The sequence below is a fragment of the Peromyscus leucopus genome, chromosome 1 (genome assembly GCF_004664715.2).
Source record: "Peromyscus leucopus breed LL Stock chromosome 1, UCI_PerLeu_2.1, whole genome shotgun sequence".
In the NCBI taxonomy this organism is placed as follows: domain Eukaryota; kingdom Metazoa; phylum Chordata; class Mammalia; order Rodentia; family Cricetidae; genus Peromyscus; species Peromyscus leucopus.
The window spans coordinates 11,233,667-11,258,912 of NC_051063.1; the positions used below are offsets into that span (position 1 = coordinate 11,233,667).

The following is a 25,246-nucleotide window of genomic DNA, read 5'->3' on the forward strand; positions in this document are numbered from 1 at the left end:
AGGGACAGGCCCTCACAGAGTAGAGGAGGTAGACCAGCTCTCAAGTCTTATGCTCTGTTTCATGGACACTACTGTGAGGTGACATGCTGAAGGTCAGTTCTAGGACAAGTCCATCTCCATCACTGTCCACACATTCCATCAGAGCACTCATCATGGTTGCACTTGCCAGGACTCTTCCATTGATGTATTAAAAATTAGGGATTGATGAGGTCAGAGACATATAGGAGATGGCAGTTAGCAAGGCCTTCTTATTGAAGTACACATTTGTCAGTTGTCAAACATTATCTACTAGTTGTAGCTAGAACCAGGCATAGCATTCCTAGGAATCACTGGCCTCTTGGCCGAGCATGATATCCTACCAGACAAGCTGTTAATGGCATGGGGCCCTGAAACTTTCTCCAGTCATTTGCTAGGTTTCCAAGTGTCCCATCTTATTAATGAACATTTGGGCATATAATATGCAGTTGGACAATAGCTTTGGCTAAACACCATTTACCATGTTGCACACCACAGTAAAGTGCTTACAGGCTCCATGGTTCAGACTTGCATTTCAACAGTCAAGGGTGTAATTACCATGACTCGTCCCAAGGAATAATGGACATGTTTTATCTCTGGTATCTCAGGAGGTCATCCTTCTCATTTGTAAAAGTTTTCAGTTGCTTCTTCGCTGAGCACATAAAACGAATTTACTTCTGAACTGAGACCTTGTGTGCCAAATTTTTACAGCCTTAAATGCAGTATTTTATCACTGCTATAAATGGGTCTCTACTCACCTCAAACCTATGAGTCCTGAAGGCAAGGGGCCTCCCTAATTTACTCATTTCAGTTCATATAGCATTTCTAAGTTTAGGCCAGGTCATTTGGATAATATTTCAAACCAACAGCCCGCATTTCTGTTAACTATAATAAATCTACAACTTTGCAATGGACTGGGGCAGCTAGCATGCGTGTATTAAACTTGCCAACAAGACTACTTCAAAACAACTTCCTTTGTCTTTTAAAACTCACCAAATCTGACCCAAAGGCTCATGTCATTACTCAAATATTGGGTCATGGTCATCTGGAGTCTACATTTTTAGGTTGATTTATTTTTCTAGTAGAACATCCAGGTTTCTAGCAATTATTTGGGGGTGTAAAATTCCATTGTGATGATGAATCAAGCTGGCAGCTCATTCTGCTCCAAATGAGAGAGATTGAGAAATGCTTCTCCTCTAATATTCCACAGTTTGTATCTCCAGGCTATACGTGTCACCCTTGTAGAGGTGACACCACATCTGAATCAAGTTTGCCTTTGCCCCATGACTTGACTGAATGGGAATCACTCTCTTAGTGTTCTTGTGGATTTCCCTGGCCCTCAGGCTATGAAACTGGTGGCCCAAGAATAAACCTTTTTGTCAGTCAGCTTTCCACCAATAGAACAAAATACTTAAATGACCAACTTAAAAAAGGAGGAAAGAGTTCATTTGGCTAACAGTTTCAGATTCTAGTCCAGGGTCACTTTGCCATTGCCTTCAGCCTGAGGTAAGGCAGAACCTCATGTTGGGGATTGTATGACTGAACAAAGGTGCTCACCTTGGGGTGGCCAGGAAGCAAATTGAGAGAGGAAGGGAGGGAGGGAGAAGAAGGGACAGCTTAGACCCCTAATACTCCTTTCAAGGTCGTGTCCTCAATGGCTTAACCCTTCCACTGGGTTCTAGAACTAAGGTTCCACCACCTTCTAACAATACCATCAAGTCTTCAGTACATGAGGCTTTGGGAGTATGCTCATTAACTGGCTTAGTTCATGCAATAGACTGGACACTTGTCTTATCCACATGAATAATTATGGATACCTAGAACACACCATTTTTATAGGCAACATCTTGAAAAACATTAACAGTGTCCTTTACAGATGACTACATGCACAGGTGGGAAGGAAAAGGTTTCAGTGACCCAGTGACATCGTCAGTGAGACTATGACTGGTATTGTAAGGGGTCAGCATGGATACTCCTTACCTTCCAGTTCTTCTGCTCTGAGTTATCAGGCAATGGGTCATTGGTGAAGAATGATCTTGCCTCTGAGCCTATGGTCTTCTTTATCTGGCTGCTGATTGGTTCCATTCTTCTTCCACTGCTTCAGCTGACCCACAGTCCTGCTAGCTGAACTGAAGGCTGTTGTAAGGACTTTAGCTAAGGTTTCCATGATAGGAGTTACAGGAAGAACTCATAGAAGTCATGAGTCTGGACTTCATTCAAAACACCCTCCTGCGGACTTTCAGGAAGCCACAGTTTTAGGCTCTAGAGTGGCAGAAGCAATTTACTGGCCACTGTAGTTGTCCCAGCTCTGAGTTAGAGACCAGCCTGGTCAACATATGGGCATCAGTATGCTGATGTTTCTGTCTCACCCACATTCAGCTCCCCTCTAGCCTGGTGTCTGCTCTGCAACTTCAAACAATTCTTTTTCTCCACAGCTGGTGGAGCTTGGAGTTCTTGCTGCCATCTGGTAAAGGACCATGATGTGGTCCTTTAAAGTGGTATGTAGAAATGGGGAGCTGGGATGAAATGAGAACAGCTATCAGTGGGTACAGAGGTCATAGATCTTTCCTGAAGGTCTACCCAATGTCAAGCCCTGTGCTAAATGTACCATAGTGTATAAGTTGAGTGTGTGGCCTCAAACAAACCAATAGGCTTCTTGATGATGTCAGATAGGATAGAAAAAGGGAAGTGCTAATGGAGAGAAAACAGTAAAATTCATCTTGATATTAACAGCAAATCTTATTTCTATCTTAAAGAAGCTATGATATGACAGTTATCTTCCTAGCTTTCATTAAAGTCACCAAGTCCTACTAGGAGGTAGGAGGATAGCTTATATGAAGTTTTGCTTTATAAAACAATAGAATTAACTAATGATACATGGGATTGGCCATATATTTTTATTGAGGTAGGGGAAAGATGGAGATGAATGGATACTAAAATTTCTGACTCTATTTTCTCCACGTCTGTAAAAGTAGTTAAGACCTAACCACTTGAAGTTCTTATTACTACTGTTAGTCTAATTGTTACTTTTGGTTAAAGTTGATGGTCAAATAGTGTAGAAGTATTGGTGGCCTAAAGAATTTCAGGAAAAAAAGTGATATACTTCACTAAAAGGAATTTATTTGCAATGGCTTCATGGTTTACTCATTAAAAAATACTTTATTTTTGGTTATTTATACGTGTGTAGATATGTGCATGTGAGTGCAGTGCTTGTGGAGGCCGGAAGAGGACCTCAAACTCTATGGAGCTGGAGTGACAGGAGGTTGTAAGCCTCTTGACACTGGTTCTGGGAACTGAACACTGGTCATCTGGAACATCTGCAATCATTCTTAAGCCCTGAGCCATGTATCTATCCCCCAGTTTATTCTTAATCCCACTAAAAATGGTTTCTAGACTCTTCTCTGAGGCCCCTTACCTCTGCCTTGTCAGCACACCCTATAAATGTGCACTACTGCAAACAGTTAGAGTCTTCTGTAAAAGTAAAACCCAACCCTCCACCCAACACTCCCCTGCCTCTGTTCACTGGGAGCTCCACATCACAGATCTCACATTGCTCTTCAGAACAGCAGATGGTCTTCTGAGCCCCCCTTGCTGTGCATTGTGCTTGACCACTCAGATCTCTTGTTTAACTAGGTTTATTTTGGATGTGCTTGGCTCAGTTCTCGTTCTGCAAGCCTACGTGATCCAGACAGCCTTGGCTCACAGCTCAGCTTCACAGGTCAGTTACACAATAAGTTACTCAGCTCTGGGAGCAAACAGCGTAATAACGTGAAGAGCCAAGATGATGAGCTAATTGCTCCAGAATTGAGCTCTGTCTATCTCGCCAATATGTCTTTCTCTCCCATAACAATAAGAATGTGAGCTCAAATATAGGAAAAGAAGCAAGGGAAACATTAGGAGACACCCAAGAATACAAGCCCACAATGAGGGCAGGCATAGACACAATAGGTTGAGACTTTTACAACTTTCATTCTTTTCTCTAGGCAAATGGTAGATGAATGCAGTCTGCTCTGGAAATGAGCGAGCATTTGGATGGTCTGTAGGGTTAGAGCCAGACAGTCCTAAGTTTAGCTTTGGCTCTGAATCTTACTAAGTTGTGTAACTTTGGGCAAATTACGTAAGCTCCCTGCATATTACTTTCCTGGTTTATCAAATGAAAATAAGGGTTTTGGATAGAGATGGCTATACTGAGGAGTCTGGATCATGTGTGTGAAGTATCTGTCTAGCTTGGTATATAGCACAGACAGAATATTGAAGTTTAGTTATTAAAATATCATTTATCTGTGTCTTCTTCAGCTCCCATCATCAACAGAAGTATTTTGAATATGATGTTGAATTGTGTATGTATATATGCTCTTGATTACTGGTTTTTGACCTGAGTTGCAGATCAGCATCAGTCAGAGCTATAGAAAAATACTTAGGCCCAAGCCTCACTCCAGCACAGTCAGGTGGGAACTGCAAGTAGGCAGTGTGATGTTCTATCCCTCAGATGATCCCAGTGTGTAGTTAGAGCTAAGAACTACTGGTCTACCATTCATTTACATGTGTGGAGGCCCACAAAGGTTTCCTGGTGAGATCTGAGCTTGCTTTACCCAGCAGAGCTGCATTAGAGGATTGCTTGACCATGGTTTCTAGGTGATTGGAAGGGCCTACACTTGACTGTGCAAGGGGGAAGGTCTTTTGCTCCACCCCTTGGCATTTCTATAAATAGCCCTTTAGAAGAGACAGAAGGGGCAAGTGGATAAGGATCTAGGACCTCCTAAGGCTATCCTGTGTTTCTATCTGTTTCTCTCCCCTCTATCCTTCTATCTAAATCTCTTATCCCTCACTCAAGAGTACTCTGTGGTAAAATGTGGGAGCTGGTCTCCCAGTTGGCCTCCCACATACATTGGGGCACTTGACACCAAAGAGAAAGGTTTCTTTATCTTTGAATCTTCATTCCTAGGCAGATACAGGTGCTTAGTAAATATTTCTTGACACCCACTGGAAGATGGAGAGGGCTGTCAAAATTCTCATATACACTGGTGCATTTCTTGTCAATTAGATAAAGGCAAGGTAGAGCAGTGTAGGGTTGTTCTTGCTGTGGATACCCTAGATACCTTTCTGACTGTGACTAAATACCTGATGAGAAGAAGCTTAAGGGAACAAATGGATGTTATATTGGTAAATTGTCATGTGCTGTTCAAACTTGCTAAGAAGCTGCCTCTAGAAATAGAGTTGCTTTGTACCCCCACTTCAGACTCAAACATGTTGTATCAAGTATCCATCAAGACCCCTTGTTTGATGATGGCCTGCCCCCACCCCAATACTGTGACAAGGAGAAAGGAGAAAAGCAAAGCAGATGAGGAGTTCAAACATGGTGTCCTTGAGACCAGAGAGAAAGGTGAACGATTTCCAACAGATGTCACCATGCCTTCTCCCATGTTCTAAAAGTGCCTGCCCTGAGAATGGGAATCCAGAAGTCCAGACCTGGAAACTCATTTGTGGTGAAACTGGGACATCCAGCTGACTGTCTCAACTATCTGAGTTATCTCTGCTTGATGTTGTGAGCACACAATGCTTTGCTATCTGCTGCATTTGTCTGTCTATCTACTGTGTCTACATAACTGCTAATGGCAGTTGACTCCTTTGCTTTGGCTTGGCACATACTTAATAAACTAATTCAAAACCAATGCACTTTGCTTATTCTCCTGACCATCCAGTAGCAGGAAGAAGGATTTTGGTTTGTAGCTTAAGGTGATGCAGTCTATAAGCTGGGGAAGCATGGTGCAGGAAAGTGAGCTGGCTGCTCAAATAGTATATGGAGGCAGAGGGGTAATGCCAATGCTTAGCTCACAGTTTCCTTTTCTCACTTTATTCAGGGTGAGACATGATCCCATGGGATGGTGCCTCCCATTTTTAGGGTGGATTTTCCCTTCTTGGTTAAACTTCTCTGGAAACATTTTCACAGATACTAGACATACTCCTAGGTGATTTTCCATACAGTCAAATTGTCAATGAAGATTCACCATCACAGTAGAAATCTGAGAGTCAGGAATTAAGAAAGGTCAAGTATTTTCCCCACTAGCTCACTCACTGGTCCCAAGACATTGGTCACTGTTTCTCCTCTTGTATCACTAGAGATCAGAGAAGTGCAATAGTACAATAGAATATTTTGGAAAATTCCACCAATTTGAAAATAGTGACTTTTTCAAAAGAGTTCCCTTGAGAGACAGAAAGATATTGCCTCTTCCAAGGTCAGAAGGGTAGAGAGTGGCTATTCATGTAGTGAAGGCAAACAGGCAAGTATTTGGGACTATTGTTACTATCACTCAGTATCTGTAGAAGATTCTTCCCAAAATCACCCATGTTACCAAGATCTGTAGATGCTCAAGTGCCTTATATACAAGCATGTGGTATTTACATATAACTTGCACCCAACCTCTGATACACTTTAAATCATCCCTAGATTACATGTAATATATACTGAGATATAAAATTTAGGAAACAATGACAAGGAGAAAAAGACTATGAAAGAGAGTCTCTGACACACCAGTCAACAAGAAAACCATGTGTTAGAGAATATTCCTTCTACTGTCAGCTTCTGTCAGGATCCAGCCGTCTGGAGCTTTGTCAGAAGCCTACTCATCAGAACATGACAGAATTTTCAGACTATGAGAATGATGACAAGGAAGAGATGAAGAAAACAAAATGAATAAACGGTAGTTGGTTCACCTATCTGGTCCTAGATTGAAGACAACCCCAAACAGTCTTCCCAGATGATGACTCATGATGACGAGACAGCATGAGACATTACATCCCTGTTAGTTGAAGTCATTGAGGTTTAGGGATATCTGTTATTATAGAATACTCCATATATATACAAATACATGCATGTGTATGTAAATATAATAACATAATTCACATACATTAGAGTTTCTGAGTTAACTCCTTTCCTTGAAATGAATGGACAAAGTTATAAACAAAATTGCTCAAAATTGATTTTATTTTTAAATAGGATATCTCTACCCCAGCCATCCTGGAACTTGCTATGTAGATTAGGCTGGTCCCAATCTCACAGAAATCTTCCTGCCTCTGCCTCCTGGGTCCTGGGATTGAAGACATATACCACTAAACCAGGCAAAATTGGCTTTCTGAACCCTGTCACTTCCCATGCACACAAAATTGGATGTTTCCTTATTCCTTTGATCTTGAGCTCCCCATCTGTAAAATCTGACAGTGAATGTGAAGATGTCACTCATATTAAAGGTCTAGCAGAATGCCTGTGAATGTTTGAAGTGAGGTAATTCAGTCCAAAAATATGAAGTAGCACACAGAACATTAGGAGATGTTCGTAAGACCTAAGCTCTCGTGGATCCATTGTAAAATTTAGGTACTCTTTTTTTTTTTTTTTTTTTAAAGTCAGATTTATTGAAACATATTTTCATAGTGCAACATTTGTCCTTCATAGTTGAGCAAATTCATTCAGGCAGCCATAGGGTTATTCTAACAATCAAGATATGGGACATTTTCAAACTCCCCTTCTGGAAGTTTTCATGTTTAGATAATATGTTATCTAAAGCCCAACAGAGTTTCCTAGGTTTTGCTGGATGCCCTACTGCTTTAAAGGAGGACTATTCTAATGAATTATTTCAAATTGATTTGTGTGGAAGATTTATCTTCTTCCCATACTTATTCATCTATTTAATTCAACAACTTATTTACCTTTGTATGAATTTGTAGCTATTAGTTATATTCTCTAGGTTATAAATGAATACTGTTTTGCTTACATCTTAGCTTAGATTATCCCAGCTCTGACCACTAGAGACACTTTTTGGGTGGTTTACGTGTTCTTCAGACATGCCACCAAATGGGGGCTGTAGTTACTGTTCTATTGCTGACACCAGACCACAAACACTCATAAAAGAAGAGTTTTCAAGTAGGGGCTTGCTTACAGTTTCAGAGTTAGTCCATGATCATCATGGTGGGAAACTTGGTTACAAGCAGGCAGGCATGGCATTGGAGCACTAGCCAAGAACTTACATACGATCTGCAAGATGGTGGCAGAGAAAGAGCAAGACTGGGCTTGTCCTGGGCTTTTGAGACTTCAAAGCCTACCCCCAGGGACATATCTTCTCCAACAAGGCCACACTTTCTAATTCTTCTGTCCTAGGTTACTATTGCTGTGATGAAACACCATGACCAAAGCAACTTGGGAGGAAAGGGTTTATTTGGCTTATACTTCTGCATTGTAGTCCATCACTGAAGGAAGTCAGGACAGGAATTCAAATAGGGCAAGAACCCAGAGCCAGGAACTGATGCATAGACCATAGAGGGGTGCTGCTTACTGGCTTGCTCAAAATGAATTGCTCACCCTGCTTTCTTATAGAACCCAAGACCACTATCCCAAGGATGGCACCACACACAATGGGCTGGGTCCTCCCCTCATCAATCACAAATTAAGAAAATGCCTTACAACCAGATCCTATGGAGACATTTTCTCAATTGATGTTACCTCCTTTCAGATGACTCTAGTTTGTATCAAGTTGACATAAAACTAGCCAGCACACCTCACATGGTTTCACCAACTGGGGATCAAGCATTCAAATACATGAGCCTATGGGGGCCATTGTCATTCAAACTACCACAGGGTTGTGGTTTTTTTTTTTAAATTTCTTTTGTTGCCTTTGAGTAATTTCTTACTTTCTGTCATCATAAGATACTACAAGCTTATCTTATATATTTACTGTCATAAGTCAACTAATTTAAGGAAGGGACTTGCTTGCTTCTATTGGAGAATGATATTAAAAACCAAGATTTAGGGATTGGAAATAGTTACTAATTCTGGGGTATAGTCAGGCATTCTCAGCTGTGAGCATGAAGTACCTTTTGTGGTGAAATGTTGTGTACCCTAATAAACTTGCCTGAGGATCAGAGGACAGAGCCAGCTACTAGATTAGACATAGAGGCCAGACAGTGGTGACACATACCCTTAATCCTATCACTCAGGAGGCAGAGATCCATCTGGATCTCTGTGAATTCAAGGACACACTGGAAACAGAGCCAGGCAGTGGTAGCACATACCTTTAATCCCATGAAGTGATATCTGGACAGAGAAAGGTATATAAGATGTGAGGAAATGGGAACTCACTCTCTTTAGACTGAGGATTTCATAGAGGTAAGAACTAGTAGCTGGCTACTCTGCTTCACTGATCTTTCAGATTTTACCCTGATATCTAGCTCTGTTTTTTTAAATTAAAAGACCATCTAAGATTTGAATAACACCCTTTTAAAATCCTTTAAAATATTTTCCAAAACTGAAGAAAGACTGGAGCAGAGCAACTTTGATTTTCTAGGATCTCCCTTTCCTCAATCTATTCATGCATTTACCCATTTTTTGGTTCTTTTATGTCTTTTCTTCTTATTTTATCCTTTTACTTATTTTATATTTTTTCCATGAGATTCCATTCTCCTTATGAGTACAGGCCAGTGGTTGTACAAGTGGTCCACATTTGGGATTTCTCTTGTTACTATCTTCTAGCTCAATATGGCTTGCTTTCTCTCAGAATTCCTGAACTTGGACCACACTGTTACTAGGGGATGCTCTCCTATGCAGTACAAGCAGAATTATGACCTTTGTCCTTAAATGTTAGTAACAACATCCTAGGCATAACAATGAAAATGTTTTAAAAAGATGAAAAATGTCCCATGGTAGCCTACTTGCCTCCTAGAAACTCTTGTCACAAATACTAGAGGGAAGTATCCTTGTTGTGGAATTTATTTTGTCAGTAGACATATAATGTTAAGTTGTTTGAAACTAGTTACAGAGGTGCTAATTGCAGTAACTTGTGTAGACTGGTTGTAATAAGCTATCAATTCTGGTGGTACTTTAAGACCCTATGGTTATCCCATTGCTCAACAGTTTTGCAAGCACTGATTTTAGCACACAATCATTACTTGGTCATTCTCCTTGAGTCAATGATGCTTCTCTTATGCATCTGCTAGATGGAAAAAGAAGAAAGCTTTTCTTTTATTCCCATTCCTTCCTCAAATATCATGATAGGTTTTTCAATCTACAATTGACCAGGGAATAGAGTGGCTAACAAGTGAGCAGATCCCACATAGAAATAATAGGAAATATACTTCAAGTGTGATATGTAGGCAAGAACTTTCTGAACAGGATTCCAACAGCCTAGGAAGCATCCCAAGAGGTAACAAATGAGACCACATGAAATTAAAAAGTTTCTGTACTAAAAAGAAAACTGTCAACAGAACAAGCTAAGTGCCTACAGAATAGAAGGAATCATTGCCAGCTCTACCTCAGACAGAACTATATCTAGATTATATAAAGAATTGCAAAAATTATAGTGTTGGAGAGAGATGGCTCATCAATTAAGAGCACTGGCTGCTCTTACAGAGGATCCAGGTTTGATTCAACTGTTTGTAACTCCAGTTCCAGGGGATCCAACATCCTTTTTGGTCTCCATGGGTACTATGCAGGCATGCATTACATGGCCATACATGCAGGCAAAATACACATAAAATAAACTATAAATGAACAAAACTTTCAGAAATTAAAGACCCAAATCCCTAAGCTGCCAATGAAATGAACAGACAGTTCTTGAAAGAAGAAATACAAACAATAATATTTCTAGAAGTGTTTACTATCCTTAGCCATCAGGGATACTCAAATTAAAACCACGTTTTTGTTAGCTAGAAGTTTTCCTGTGTCCTGCCTGGCCACATTAGGATAAATCTCTCTCACTTGCCAGTCTTGTAGCCACTTGGACCCAAGTAAACACACAGGCTTATATTAATTTTAACTGCCTGGCCATGACTCAAGCTTTTTGCTAACTAGCTCTTATATCTTAAATTAGCCCATAACTATTAAACTATGTATCGCCGCATCATCTATGGCTTTACCTGCATCCCATTATATGTTGCTCCTTCAGTGGTACCCCCTCTTCTTCCTGTCTTGCTCTTTGAATTTCCTGCCTGCCTCTAAGCTGCCTTGCCATAGGCCAAACAGCTTTATTTATCAACCAATCAGAGCAACACGTATTTGCAGCTTACAGAAAGACATGCCCCATCAACTTTTAGATTCCATCTCATGCCAGTCAGAATGGCTAAGATCTGGAAAACAAAAGACAAAGAATGTCAGTGAAGAATTTACTCTGGGGGAAGAGAAGGTTTTATTCACTTTTGGTGGGATTGTAACTAGTATAGCTACTAGGGGAATTAGCATGGAACTACACTGAAAAACCTAAAAATAAAACATCATGTTACCCATGTATACCTCTCCTGGCCATACACCCACAGAAGTACATGTATGTATCCTACCACAGGGATGCCAGTCCATCCATGTTTACAGATGCATAATTGACAATGACAAGGAAACCAAGCCATTCTATACATCAATTAACAGATAAATGAATAATAAAATGCAGTGCATATCCACAATGGAATCTTATTCAGCCAAAGGGGAAAATGAGTTATGGAATTTGCAGGAAAATGGTTGGCTCTGGAAAGTATTATATTAAATGAACTAACCCAGACTCAGACAGACAAAAATTGGGTCCAAACCTTTGTTGTTTGTATTAATATATGTAAGTTTGTTGTGAAAACATGGAATGCAAAAAAATCAGAACTATGTGAAAACAACTAGAGAGGTTTCACTACTATCTCTCCCCCTCCTTTTTATTTAAAATATTTGTTTTTATTTTTATTTATGTGTCTGTGTCTATGTACACATGTGTGAGGGTACATAGAGGCTGGAAGAGGTTGTTGGAGTCCCTGTAACTGGGGTTATAGGTAACTGGGAGCTGCCCAACTTGGGCACTGAGAACTAAGTCTGGTCCTCTGAGCTATTAACCACTGAGTCATCTCTCCAGCTCCTCAACTCCTTGCCACAGACAACTATCTTCAAGTCTACAGTCAGCCAGCTTGTTCCCTTTCTGTTCTTTTCAATTTTTTTTGGCAATATCAAGTATAAATGTAGATATGCACACCTTTTAATTTCATCATTTTGCTGACTCAGAAGGTAGCACACCACAAGACAAACAAAACAGAATGCCTGTGAAACAGTATATCAGGAAATCACTATTACTTGATACAAATCTTTTTGGGTCTTTCTGAAATAGAGTACTCCATGTGCTTACATACTCTAGGTAACTCAGCTAGTTATCTATGAGCCTGGCATTTCGTCTGCTTCCAGTGGTTGATTACGTTAATACCACCTTGGATGTTTGTATAGCCACTTGCACCCCTGACCCAAGGCTTTGCTTTCCAATGTCTTGCTCTTTCTCACCCAAGACTCGAATTTTCCTTCATCCAGTATATCCACTCTATATTTGCAACCTGGCTATTAGTCACATAGTGGCCATCTGAGCTAAAAGATTAGCCAGTACAAAGTGACAGTGCTATGTTCATACCACCTTTGTGTTACTTAATAACAGCCCCAAACCAAAGAGTGGTAACGGTGGTGATTTGGTTATACCAAAGAAAACCCAAAAATGTTTCTAAGAGAAAATGTAAATTTATCCTCTTCAGGAAATTTGAAAAAACAAAAAGGGAGGGGCATGGTAAAATTGCTAAGATTCTTCAGAAGAGTAAATGTCTGTGAAATCATGATGGCAGAGAAATAAATTTGTACTAGTTTTACCGTTGTACTCAGACTGTAAGTTAGAGCCACAGTGTGTAAGAGGTGCTCAGTTTCAACTGAAAGGCACTGAATGTTAGGTTTCTGAATTGCTGTAGTGTTGGGAGTCCATTGAGAGTCTCAGAACTCAACCTGCATGAGTGAGTGTACACTGTTTAGAATGTGAGTCTATGTTCTTAGCTTAGCTTTCTAGAAGAGGTGTCATGTGATCCAAGTGCCAATGCATAGGCAATTGTAATACAGCCTGTCACATGTTCTTCAAAGGCTGTACCATTTAGTTTCCACCTCAGGGAATAAATGTATTCCCTCTCCACAGCCTTGCCTGGAGAGCCAATGTGCTTTTGATATGCCATTCTGATTGGTGAAACACTGTCCTATGGGGTTGTGCATTCCTCTGGGTTGGTGTGCTCATTGCTGTCTTGAATTAGAGCAACTGTTCACACACCCTCAGGAGACCCTCACAAGATTGGACTCATTAACATTCTTTCATGGTAGGAAGTGAAGGCTCATGAAGCTAATAAGGCTTAAGGAGTCCCACACCTCCCTGAGGATGTAAATAGTTACTAAGGGCTGTGAAGAGGAGGCTGGTGTGCAGTGGGCTGTAACTTTCCCATGCTCCTGTAAGCAACCTCTCACTCATGTTCCTTTAAGCACCTCCAATAAACACATTAGTTCACCCAGCTGGACTTTCATGGCATAATTTCCTTGACCTGCTATTGCCGCTGTGTCTGGGGTGAACAAAACAGACTGCCCAGGAAAAGTCATGCAAACCATGGTCCTTTTACTTTGTATCTTCCACCTAATAAACCAGTAGCTTTTCTTATGCTTGAATGCCCTTAGTCGCATGTGATTTAAAAGCCTATACCTTTCATCATATTGTATTAGTGTCACCTCGGTTAGACTGCTTTTGCTTCTACCTGGATTCTATAAGAGCATTCTTACCACCATTGGTACTACAGCCCCTCTGCCTCTCAATCACCCTTGAACACTGTCGGTAGCCAAATTCAACTTAAAATACCTCCTCAGAAGAGCACTCGAGAGCCTAGGATGCAGCTCCGTTGGCAGAGCGCTTGTCCTGCATGCGGAAAGCCCTGAGTTCGATCTCTTCATCACTGAGTGCAGTGGCACACAGCTGTAATCCCAGCAGTGGGGAAGTGCATAAAGGAGGATCAGAAGTTAAAGACCACCCTCAGCTGCGTAAGTTGAGGCCAACACAGGCTCTGGTAGACCCTATTTCAAACAGGAAAAACCCGAGTCACCCCATCATTCTGCTTTCTTGTTTGTTTGTATACTTATTTATTCAAGTGCTGAGGATGGAATGCTGGGCATCACATATCCTAGGCAAGCTTTCTACTACTGAGCCACATCTCCTAGTTCCCTGTCTTTCCTTCTCTCTCTCTGTCTGTCTGTGGCTCTTTAACCTTCAGCTGTTCCACTTCAGCTAAGGGACACTTTTTAAACACATTCACTGAATTCAAGGTTTGGATTTTTAATGGCTTCTCTAAGCCTTTCTCTGTGTGTTTCCTTAGAGTTGCTCATTCCTTCTTCAACACTTGTACATTTAGTGGTGGAAAATCCACGGCAGGACGTCTTGCCACTTGTCAACAAGTGGAAGCCCCATGCTTAGGGCAGCTCTCCCTGTTCTTTGTGGGCAACACAGGTAAACTCACAGTCTCCCTTCTGCCCCGCCTCTCTGGGAAACCCCTTTGACCGCCTCAGGGCAGGAGGGTCCCTGTCTGAATTTTTCTTATGCATAAGTTTGGCTCGTTGTGTGAAACTTTAGTTATATGAATTTATTTCTTCTTGGTAATTGCTTACATTTTTAAAAAGTTTCTTGACTACATTCCTTTCAAAGAACAAAAATTAATGGAATTTCATTATGTTCTCTGGAGTCAAAATATGAGCACAATAACTTCTGTTTTTATTAATGAGGTAAGTGAGTAAAGATTTTATATAATGTGAGTGAAATCCATTATTAAGTCATAGGTATGGACCTCAAATCTCAGGTTATACTATCTTTGTTAAATGAAAACTGTGAAAGATACCTCAAAACATCAGGTAGAATCGCCTCACCCCCAGATAGTCAAAATATAATTCCAAACACTCAGCTTTGCCTTTGTGAAAAATGTCAACTAAAGATACTTCTTAGAAAGACAAAGAACTTGACATCAAGTATTCTTAGAAAAAAATTAGGAATGTTGTTCATTTATAGCCCATAAAGAAAAGAAACCTCACTCCATAATAATAAATATTCCCTCGGCTCCATCCCAGACTATGAAATTCAGTGTTTTCCTCCAGACAAAAACATCACTTTTTGGTCCTGGGTTAGTTTTTTTGTCTCCTTCATGAAAATATTTCTAGAACTGACAAGACCTCCTCCCTGGAGCTGGCTGTGATTTCCATCAACCTGGAAATCAAATTTTCTTTTATTAGTTGTAAAACACAGACATTAGTGTATAGTGTTCTAAATCTCTGAAAAGGAATACAAAACTCAAAATATTCCTAGCATTCACAACAACTGTTTATGACATAACATAGATAAAAATGTCTCAAATGGCTGCTCTTGCATGTCCTAATTCCTCCAGAGATTGTCTAGACCCCTTCAAAAATGAATCTGCATTGTTAAGATGGAATAAAGTGAAATTCTCTCCAAAGGATGACGTTTTGTTTCACAAGAAGAATTTTGGGCAGACATTGGCAAGTCTTTTAAAGTTCTCATTCCTATATTCTTAAAACTATAAAATGCAACAAAACACATTTTATCAAATCTTTCAGTTCTAATATTCTATAAAAGTCATTTTTGTTGTATGATTACTTTCCTTTTCTTGGATTATATTCAAAATTTAATTAGAGTAAACATTGATTCTGAAGCCCTGAGTCTCATGAGTTATCTCTCTCTTTTGAACTTGAGAAACCCTCAAATTCAACCCAGTAAACATTTATACATATGTTTTTATTTCTTTAACTTACAATGGAGTTATGTCCTAATAAGCATAAAGGGAGTATACCAATACTATAAAAATATATTTAATATTTATGGCCTACCAAACATTATAGCATATCCTAGAGCCGAGGACCCAGACTGCCTCTCAAACATTCTCAGAACACATTAGTCTACACTTAAGCAAGTGCCCCTAACATGAGATTATTTTGTTATAATACTTGGTTATCTTATGTAATATACGGAAGAATCACTGGCCACACAGCATACTGCATGGTATTGGTTGTTGACTTCAACCTGTGGCCTCTTAGCAGCCGTAGTTTGCTGCTGCACAACAGGAAACACGAGAAAATTCTGTGTGCACACTGCCAGCACAGAAAAAGATTCCAGTTTAAAACCCTAAGATCATCGTCACCCCATGGTGGAGTGAGAACACTGTAAGCCACGACATCACAAGTGAGGGGCATTTGCACATCAACTGTGTGTGCTTTATGACCCTGGCCTGCTGCTTTGCTTGTGGGAGCAGACAGTGTAAGTTGGAGAGCTTACTCTCAAGCAGGCCCTTTAGTGTCAGGCAGAAAGATATGCACATACTAAATGTTAGACCAATGTCATAGCAACCTACACATGAAAGGGAGAACAGGAGGGTTCGTTCCAATGGAGAGATCATGAGGGCTCAGGAAAGAGGTCATGGTTGAGATCAGGCAAGTCAGTTCAAGAACACACAAGGCCAACACATAGGAATTTTGTAAATGAAGAGAAATACTGGAATTTAAGATGTTAAAACTCAGCATTTGGAATGTTCTTGTCACCTTCCCTGATCCTGCTGTACTTGAACTTCCCTGCACTCTGGGCCAGCCTTATAAAGATCTTTATTCCAGGTCCCTCTCTAGTGGCACAGCCTTATCAGAAGGTGTCTGTCATGTCACCTTTGAATTTCCAGTGCCAAGGCAAGTCCCTGGCACACAGCAGATAGCTAAAGTCTCCTAAATGAAGGAATTCGTGGGATATTTCAATGGCACTTTGTAAAGTGAATCAGACCGATGGATCAGATAAGTAACCTCTGGATTTCTAGTCCCTGGTTGGCCAGTCTCTGTTAGGGAATTCGTTTTCCAGTTGCTACACTTTGGTCTCATCTTTAGCTATGTCACTGAGGAAGGGTGCACATTGAATCTCCCAGTGATCATGGCTGCCTTGTCATTGTTCACATCTGTTGTGTAATGTCTCAGAAGGAAGATCACTAAGATACAGGATGCTTACATGGGGAGGTGAAACATTGTATCCTGCCAGAAGCTCACTAAGCTCAGAGAGTAAACATCTCAAAATAGTTTAAGGAAGTCCCTGAAACTGACCAGATTCATTAGGCCCCTCTCTTCTCAAACACACACACACACACACACACACACACACACACACACACACACACACAACACACACACACACACACACCTATATGCATTAAGAACTGTTGACAAATATCAGAAGAGATTAGAACAGCTGAGAAGCTTGGACAGGACACACTCCAAACTGTTAAGCTGCCCTGGGTTGTTCAGCATGCTCCAATTTTTCCAGCTTTCATGAGCTGTCACTGTGCTGGGGTGGGCTTTGATGATGCAGCTGTCTGTGAGTCCTTTATGATCTTTTAAGTAACCCTTGCCTATACTCCTGCAAGTAACCCCAATAAACTCATTGGTTCACCAAGCTGCACTTAGGGAGTATTTGTACTTTGGTCTTTCATCAGTTCTTTATTTGGTATGAGTAGATGTTTATCCACTCTCCCCCAAAATACTGTCCTATAACACCATATCTCTTATAGGATGATGTCTAAATCTGAGGGAGTTCTTAAGGGTACATTCTTTTCAGGGTTTTTTTTAAAGATGTGGAAGTAAAACTTACTCTTCTGTGTTTAACTTAGTGGGTTTGTTCTACTGTCATCACTGAACACATGATGAGAGCCAACATGTTTAAGATCTGTCCCACAGCACACACCAACACTCAGCCTCCACCCACCATGACACACAAAGTTACAGGCATGGGTGTTCAGCACACAAAAAAGATGCAAAAGAAATCCAGCTGGGTTAGGATGCCTAAGTGGAAAATAGGTCTCAAATGGACAAAAGTAATATCAAGACCATCAGAACATCTATCACTGCTGCCAGAAAGATCTCCTATCACTTCCTAAGAAAGACTGTAATTTGGGTATAGCAGCAAAGACAGAATGCAACAAAACACAATTAAAATATCCATAAGCAAAGTATAGAATCTGTTGCCAGTGTTTTAATTTAGTTCTTTTTCTTACTAGTGTTTAAATTTACTTTCGCTTCCCAGATATTTAGAATTTTCCCCTTAAATCTCTGACTGCCTCCTCCTTCTGAAGTTTTACTCTTGTTACTGAATTATCTTCTTCTCAAGTTACAACAGATGATAATGAAAGAACACTGTTCACGTTTCCTAAGCCTCAGATAAACTATAGCTCACGCATAATATTTAAGAATTAAGGAAGTCACAGAAGAGGAGGGGGGAAGAATTGTAGGAGCCAGAGGGGTCAAGGACACCAGGGGAACACAGTCCACAGAACAACTAGGCAGGGCTCACAGGGGCTGACAGACTGAAGCAGCAATCATGGAGCCTGCATGGGTCTGTGTTAGGTTCTTCCTATATATGTTTGGTTGTTAGCTTGGTGTTCTTGTGGGGACTCCTAACAGTATGTGTGTGTGTGGGGGGGGAGTATCTTTGACTCTCTCGTCTGCTCTTGGGACACTTTTCCTCCTACTGGGTTGCCTCATCCAGCCTTGATATGAGGGTTTGTGACTAGTCTTATTATATCTTGTTATGCTGTGTTGGGTTGATATACCTGGGAGGCCTGCTCTTTTTTGAAGAGGAAATGGAAAGAGAATGGATCTGGGGGGTAGGGGAGGAGCGGGGGACAGGGAGGAGTGGAGAGGGGGAGGCTGTGCTCAGGAAGTATTGTATGTGCTCAGGAAGAATAAACAAACAAACAAACAAACAAATAAATAAGTCTAGTAGGTAAGGCCAATAAGAGGTCCACTTAGCTGCCCTGTAATCTGACACTTCGCAAGTGGTCCGTGGAGCAGCCACAGTGGCCCCACTGAACAACCTGTTCTGCATCCTGACAAATTTCCCATACGATATGTGCATGGTAACATTTTAGAGGCACCCCAAGCCTTCACAGAAGCCCCCACAAAGAGAAATTACTCTGTTTCAGCTGAGATTTTCCTTCACAGATCCTATATGCTGTTTTCTATATGTTGCCTAGACTTACATGAAAGTGCTGTCTTGAAATCAGTCTCCCTATTTTATGTTTTTTCATCTGACTCACTGATGTTATGTGCTGTTAACCAACCTCATCTTCTCCTTTGCCAGAGAACCAGCAGTATGAGCAGAAGGGATAGGAGAGCTACACAGCTGAACTAGAAAGTAGGTACGCTTTTCTTAGAGTAACAGGAATCTCGACTTCACCATCACCACAGTACAAAATATTGCATTAGGCTCTAAGCAATGGAATCACTTTCACAAAAGGAGATCTCCCTATCTCTACCCGCTGGCTTTTGGGTTCCTAGTGAGTTAGAGCCAAGAGGCATTTCTTTGTTTGATTTGATTTGTCAGCTCAATAAAGAAGAGGTTGCGTGTCTTTCTTCCTTCCTTCCTTCCTTCCTTCCTTCCTTCCTTCCTTCCTTCCTTTCTTCCTTCCTTCCTTCCTTCCTTCCTTTCTTCCTTTCTTCCTTCCTTCCTTCCTTTCTCTCTCTCTCTCTCTCTCTCTCTCTCTCTCTCTCTCTCTCTCTCTCTTTTCTTTTTTTGGTTTTTCCAGACAGGGTTTCTCTGTGTAGCTTTGCGCCTCTCCTGGAACTCACTTGGTAGCCCAGGCTGGCCCTGAACTCACAGCGATCCACCTGCCTCTGCCTCCCAAGTGCTGGGATTAAAAGCGTGCGCCACCACTGCCCGGCTCACCATCCTTTCTTAAGCCTGGCACTATTGCCTTGCAAGCATCTCTTCTTCACTGTGACACTGTCTGTACTGTGGATAGTGATGGGGACACTGATAATTACCTCGATGACAAGACTTCTTGCTGAAGCAATGGCAACATCAGCATGTGTGGCAGGGGACACAGCTACTTTAACGTTTTAAGTAACAAAGGACCATGACATACCCACAGTGCATCCCAGACACCCTTCCTCACAAGGTATGCATTCTTCATACTCTGAGTCCTGGAATTCACCTGTACAGGGAGAGGAAAGGAAAACTCACTGGGTGGAGGCAGATTCACTGCTAGGAAAACGTGTTGTTTGGTGTATGCTTTATCTCTAAGTGAATCACAGAGTAATTAATTATGAAGCCCAAAACCATCTTGAAGAAAGATGTCATGTACTTTAAAATCCCGTATCAATTTACCAGACTGTACCACTCAAGCGGGTACAAATAGAACAGGCTTAGACCTTATTTCGTATAACTAGTCTTTTTGTTTGTTTATTTTCTTGCTTGTTCCACTTTGCTCTTTGAGAGCAGGTCTTGCTATGTAGCTCTGGCTGACCTGGAACTCACTATGTAGCTTAAGCCGGCCTTAAACTCATTGCTTTCATTTCCTGAGTACTGAGATTACAGCCATGAGCCACCATGGTTGGCCATATAACTAATTTTAATGTCAAGCTAGTAGATTGGATTTACTCAGTAAGTCAGTTCCTTGTATGTATGTATATATGTATGTATGTGTGTGTGTATATATATATGTGTGTGTGTATATATATATATATATATATATATATATCAGACCTACTAAACATATTTAAAGTTAAAAAATATTTTACTGTCTCTGTAAATAGGAAGGAGAAATAGAAGGAGTTCTTAATTTAAAATATCTTGAAACCGTCTTCAGACACAGGCCAGCCATAATCCTTATGTAGCAGAGTTCTTACATATAAGAGAAGAAACACAATCAATGCTGCTAAATTTATCATCTTCCAGTATAACAAAGAAATCGAACAATGACAATAACATACAATTCACAGAGCATTTACAAATTTCACGAAGATTTAGGTAGACTGATTCTCCTTGCTTCTCATGGGCAATACTGCTCAGTGTTATGCTTGCCCCTTTACAAAAAAAACAACAACAACAAAAAAAAAAAAACCCCAAGGCATGGAGAAACTAGATTAGTTTTGCCCATGGTCTCATACCTAGTGATCGAGAAAAAGAAAACTGTTGGCCAAGACTTTGAGACTCTGACCTCTGTTTTTCTCTCTTGTCTGGGCGTCATGGGGCTGGGAAAAAGGAAGGGAGGATACCTCCAGCCCCACTGGGTGACTGAGCTATTCGGAGTTATTCTAAATGTCCATAATAACACCATGATAATTGAAAGTAAGGTAGTCAAAGCCTTCCTGATGCACAGAAGTATAATCTCTCATCCCACCTCCTGGTGCTGAGTAGGAGCCCATAGGAGCCTCACCTTGTCGACACTCCAGCTTCTGGCAGGTGTGGTTGGTGGGCACGATGAAGTAGCCGCTCATGCATCTAGTGCAGACATGTGGGTTGTAGCAAAGCTCACAGTTGTCTGGGCAGGGCAGGCAGGCACGTCCCTTAGCAGGATAATGGCCCACAGGACAGCTCTCCCGACATTCCCCCTGGTATAGGAAGCGCTCCCGACCATGCTTGTCTGACCAGTTAGAGGGGCATGGGAAAGAGAAAATGCAAAAAGCAGCCATGGAGCTCATATAATCTAAGATGTTTTATTAAAAAGAGAAACAACTGAGTGCTTTTGTTCCCAGGGGAGCAAGAGCATCAGAATGGATTTAATAAAAAGTGCAATATCTATATCCTTATCGCTGAAAAGTTTTCCTTTCAGGGAATCATTTTACACTATTTTATATATTTGAGTGAACAACTTCTATTTGGGATGTCATTGCAAAACCACAAACCATGTTCTGTGGAAAGCTACAATTCAAAATGTGTTTAACTTCCCCAAGGGCTCCTTTGGGTAAAGGTAGATCCACTCAGACTTGGGGGTTACAGAGATGCCATAAAAATAAACATGTGCTACATGGCAGACACACTTGATAGAAGTGTAATCTTACAGTGATTTGGAATCACTATTAAAATCACATGCTTGTGCTGACTAATGTCTGGGTTTTTGCAAAGCTACTAATTGTTCTAAGGACAGCCTTATTGACACCCTAAATCAAGCACACCTCTACAACTCCTTCACAGCATCCCTAAGGGTTTTATTTCTGTCAACACTGGGCTCTATAAGAAAAGAATCAGCAGTTTCCCAGCATGACAGAACATGGGAATTTGCTCCTGGAGAGAACAGAACAATCTAATCAGTTAGAAAAATATCAGGGTCAGTTACAGAAGATTATAAACAGCCACAAATATTTTTAAAAACAACATTAAGATTAATACTGCATATCTACCTAGGAGCCCCATACTCCCAGCTTTGGGTAGTTTCAGGGCTCAGTGTGCTCTGGGTAACTATCTACTCATTCTACTGAGAACCAGATTTCCCGTATGGCCTCACGTCTGAAGAACAGATGATCTGTGTTGTCTAGAATAACCTGAGTCTCCCATTCTCTCTGTCACCACATGGAGATCCAAAGCACTGACCTTCAGGCTGCAGGGACACTGAGTATGTGTATAAAGTCAGCAGTAGCCCCTTTGTTACAAGGACAGACATAGAAAGTTTATATAATGTTGGACTGAACCACATGAGCTTGCTGATATTTCAGCCTTTCACTAAAACTTCCTTTCTGGAGTTTCTTCAGGTGAAGCATTCCTCTTCAGCATGGTAATCTCAAGGCATAGGCTCTCCTTGCTATGTTAGCATGAGCTTTTGCTGTGCAGAGAGCATGTTGAATAAGGGCGTGGTAAACAATTACCCTCTCCAGAAAAACCTCTGCTCATCACATCTGGAAATGATCCATGGCAGCCTTTTGACTGCTCATTTGGTCTTTATCTGATAGTTTCTCATTGTTGAGTATGTGAGGACAAACCCCCTTATAATTCTGTTAACTCCTTGAAAGTGAGTCAGTTTTTTCACTGCGGTGACAGAAATACCTGGCGTAAACACTTAAGGGGATGGAAGACTTATCCTGGCTCTTAGTTTCAAAGGTGTCAGCACATCCTGGCAGAGAGGGCATGGTGGAGCAGAGATGCTCACTTCCTGGAAGCCACACAACATAGAAGAATCCCCATACTAACTGGCCTTCTCATCCCCCACCTCTCCATCTGGATCCCAGTGTATGGGATAATATAGCCTACATTAAGGGTAGAATTTCCCTTTTAGTCAATCCTCCCTGGAAACACTCACACAGAAACATACAGAGATTTCCTTTACTAATCTATGAGGCATTTCTCAATCAGATCAAGTTAACAAACACTTAACCATCATATATATTAAGCTCTCATTTATTGTGTTCTCCATTGCTTCTAATTGTAACTTGTGCAAAGGAGGGAGGCATTGATGATAGATTAGATGCAGCCCTTCAAGTGTAAAATGTGGGGAAGATGACATAGTCCTTATCATGTGGTTTGTGCAAGTAGTGATAAGATGCTAGACTATTTGACATTCGCTTAGAATCCAAACTTGGTTCTAATTGCATGACGCACGTTGAGATGTAGAGTGCTGGATGGGAGAGTGGTTTTAAATGCCCATTTGTCCTTTCTACTTTTTCAAACAAGTAAGAAAAGGCTGAAAGAAGTGAAGTGACTATTTTAGTGTCTTCTAGTTAGTAAGAAAGCTGGGGCCTGGGGATGTGGCTCAATTGTAGGGTACTTGCTTAGCACACATAAGGCCTTAGGTTCAAACCCCAGTATTACATAAAACCAGTCATAGCATATGCTTATAATCGTAGCATTTAGGAGGTGGAAGTAGGAAGATCAACAGTTTAAGGTTATCCTCAGCTATGTAGTGAGCTTGGGGCTTGGGATACAGGATATCTTGTCAGGAATCATTCAATCAATCAATCATCAATCAAGGATGTTGGGTCAGTTGTACATTTCCTGACTGCTAGTCTTGAGGGTCTTTCTCCTGAATGATGGATTCTCTCTCTTACCTTCTGTGTGTACACAGTTTATAAGCCAGATGCTGCCTTACGTCCAGACCACTTTAGAAAACATTCACGGCTTCTCTGGGGGCACAGAGTCTTTATGGACAAGGTGGATATTAAGAGTGGTAAGATGTGTGAAAGGGAAGTGCAGGCCTCCAGGTTTCCATATTCCTGCAAATCTAAGATGTCATTTTTTTCCCATTTTTCTTGGTTTTATTGTAAGCAAGAATAAAAATAAATACGTCTCTTTCACTGGACAAATGACATAAATATAACGGATATGATGCTATCACCTCAGGGTCAGCTAGACAGCTTCACGCAGTGAGGACTGTGGAGAAATGCAGAGTAGCCTCTTTGAGGCTTCACTCTGAAAAACCTCTGGAAAAGATGGGTCCAGTACAACCACATCATCCAACTTTTTAACGGTGACCAAGAGTCAACATTTTTTCTTTAAAATTGCACAAAACTTAAATTTGCCTCACACTTAAACCCTACTTACTATATAGGCAAAATAATATGATTCTAGTTTACATGAAGTCAAAATAGAGGTTAGACATGTGAAACAAGGCTGTAGTGGTGTCAAGGGTTAAAGCAAGGGTGCAGAGGAACTTGGAGGGCATGGCCTCCACACCAGTGGTGGCAGATACTCTGAGAGTAACTCAAGACTGGACCCAAAAGGTCACATCTGGCATGAGTGAATTGATTACCTTGCCATCTAAATGGCATAATTCAGCCTGAGACCTGACATAACCTTTAATGCATTATTCGTTTTAGGGACCATATGTGTTTTTGCTAATTCCCTAGCTTTTCAGGTCTACCACAACAAAGTTTGGCTTTACTGTAGAAGTCACGCTTGACAACACACTAAATAGTCTTTCCTCTTGTTTCCCCGGGAAGACCTCTCTTCACTTTGCTCATCTCCTTAGGGGCAAGTGAATCAACATGTGTGATTATGTGAACAAGGTTTTTTTTGTGTCCTGGCAGCAACAGAGCCTTCAGGTTGTACTGTGCTGTAATGAACAGCTGCCTGCTCTGAACATCAGCTCCATCACAAGGCTTCTGAGCCAAACCAAATGCTAGCTTGAGAGAGAACAGACCGAGGTGAGGGAAGAGCCAGGAGTGATTGCCCTCACCTGCTCTGCAAGAGGTGCAGTTGGAAGGCCCGCTTCCTTGGCATTCTTGGCAAGTGTGGTGGCATGGATGGCATTGCTTCTTAAGTTCAAACTTCGATGTGGGACAGTTCAAAATGCAGCGGCCATCATCAAAAACCCTGGAGGAGAAGCAGGCTATTAGAATTCATCTGGGTGACTTTTCAGAAGGACCCAAGAATCAGAACATGTGGTGTGCATGTTTTGCTGTGCAGATTTGGTTTCATTGTTCCAAAGAGTGATGCCTGGGGCTAGTCATCTCAGAGCATATGAGATATGAGTCATCTACCCATCCTTGGCCCATGATATGGATCCAAAAGCAGGCAAACCAGAAACTGATGAGGAATCAGCTAACTGGTGCCCACACAGATTAAGGTCACATTGAAGGTTCTAGCCAAATCCAGCCAGTATCAGATGCTGTCTTTGACTTTCCTGATGCTAAACAGGC

At 41.1% G+C, this 25,246-nt stretch overlaps 1 protein-coding gene across 1 annotated transcript in view; it reads right to left on the reverse strand.

Annotated features, from left to right (window-relative positions):
* Pcsk5 (proprotein convertase subtilisin/kexin type 5) overlaps window positions 1-25,246 on the reverse strand; it is a 425,182-nt gene that overhangs the window by 62,615 nt on the left and 337,321 nt on the right. Inside the window, 3 exon segments of the mRNA XM_028874891.2 lie at window positions 19,762-19,830; window positions 21,055-21,261; window positions 24,784-24,920. Of these exon segments, the coding sequence (XP_028730724.1) occupies window positions 19,762-19,830; window positions 21,055-21,261; window positions 24,784-24,920 (413 nt within the window).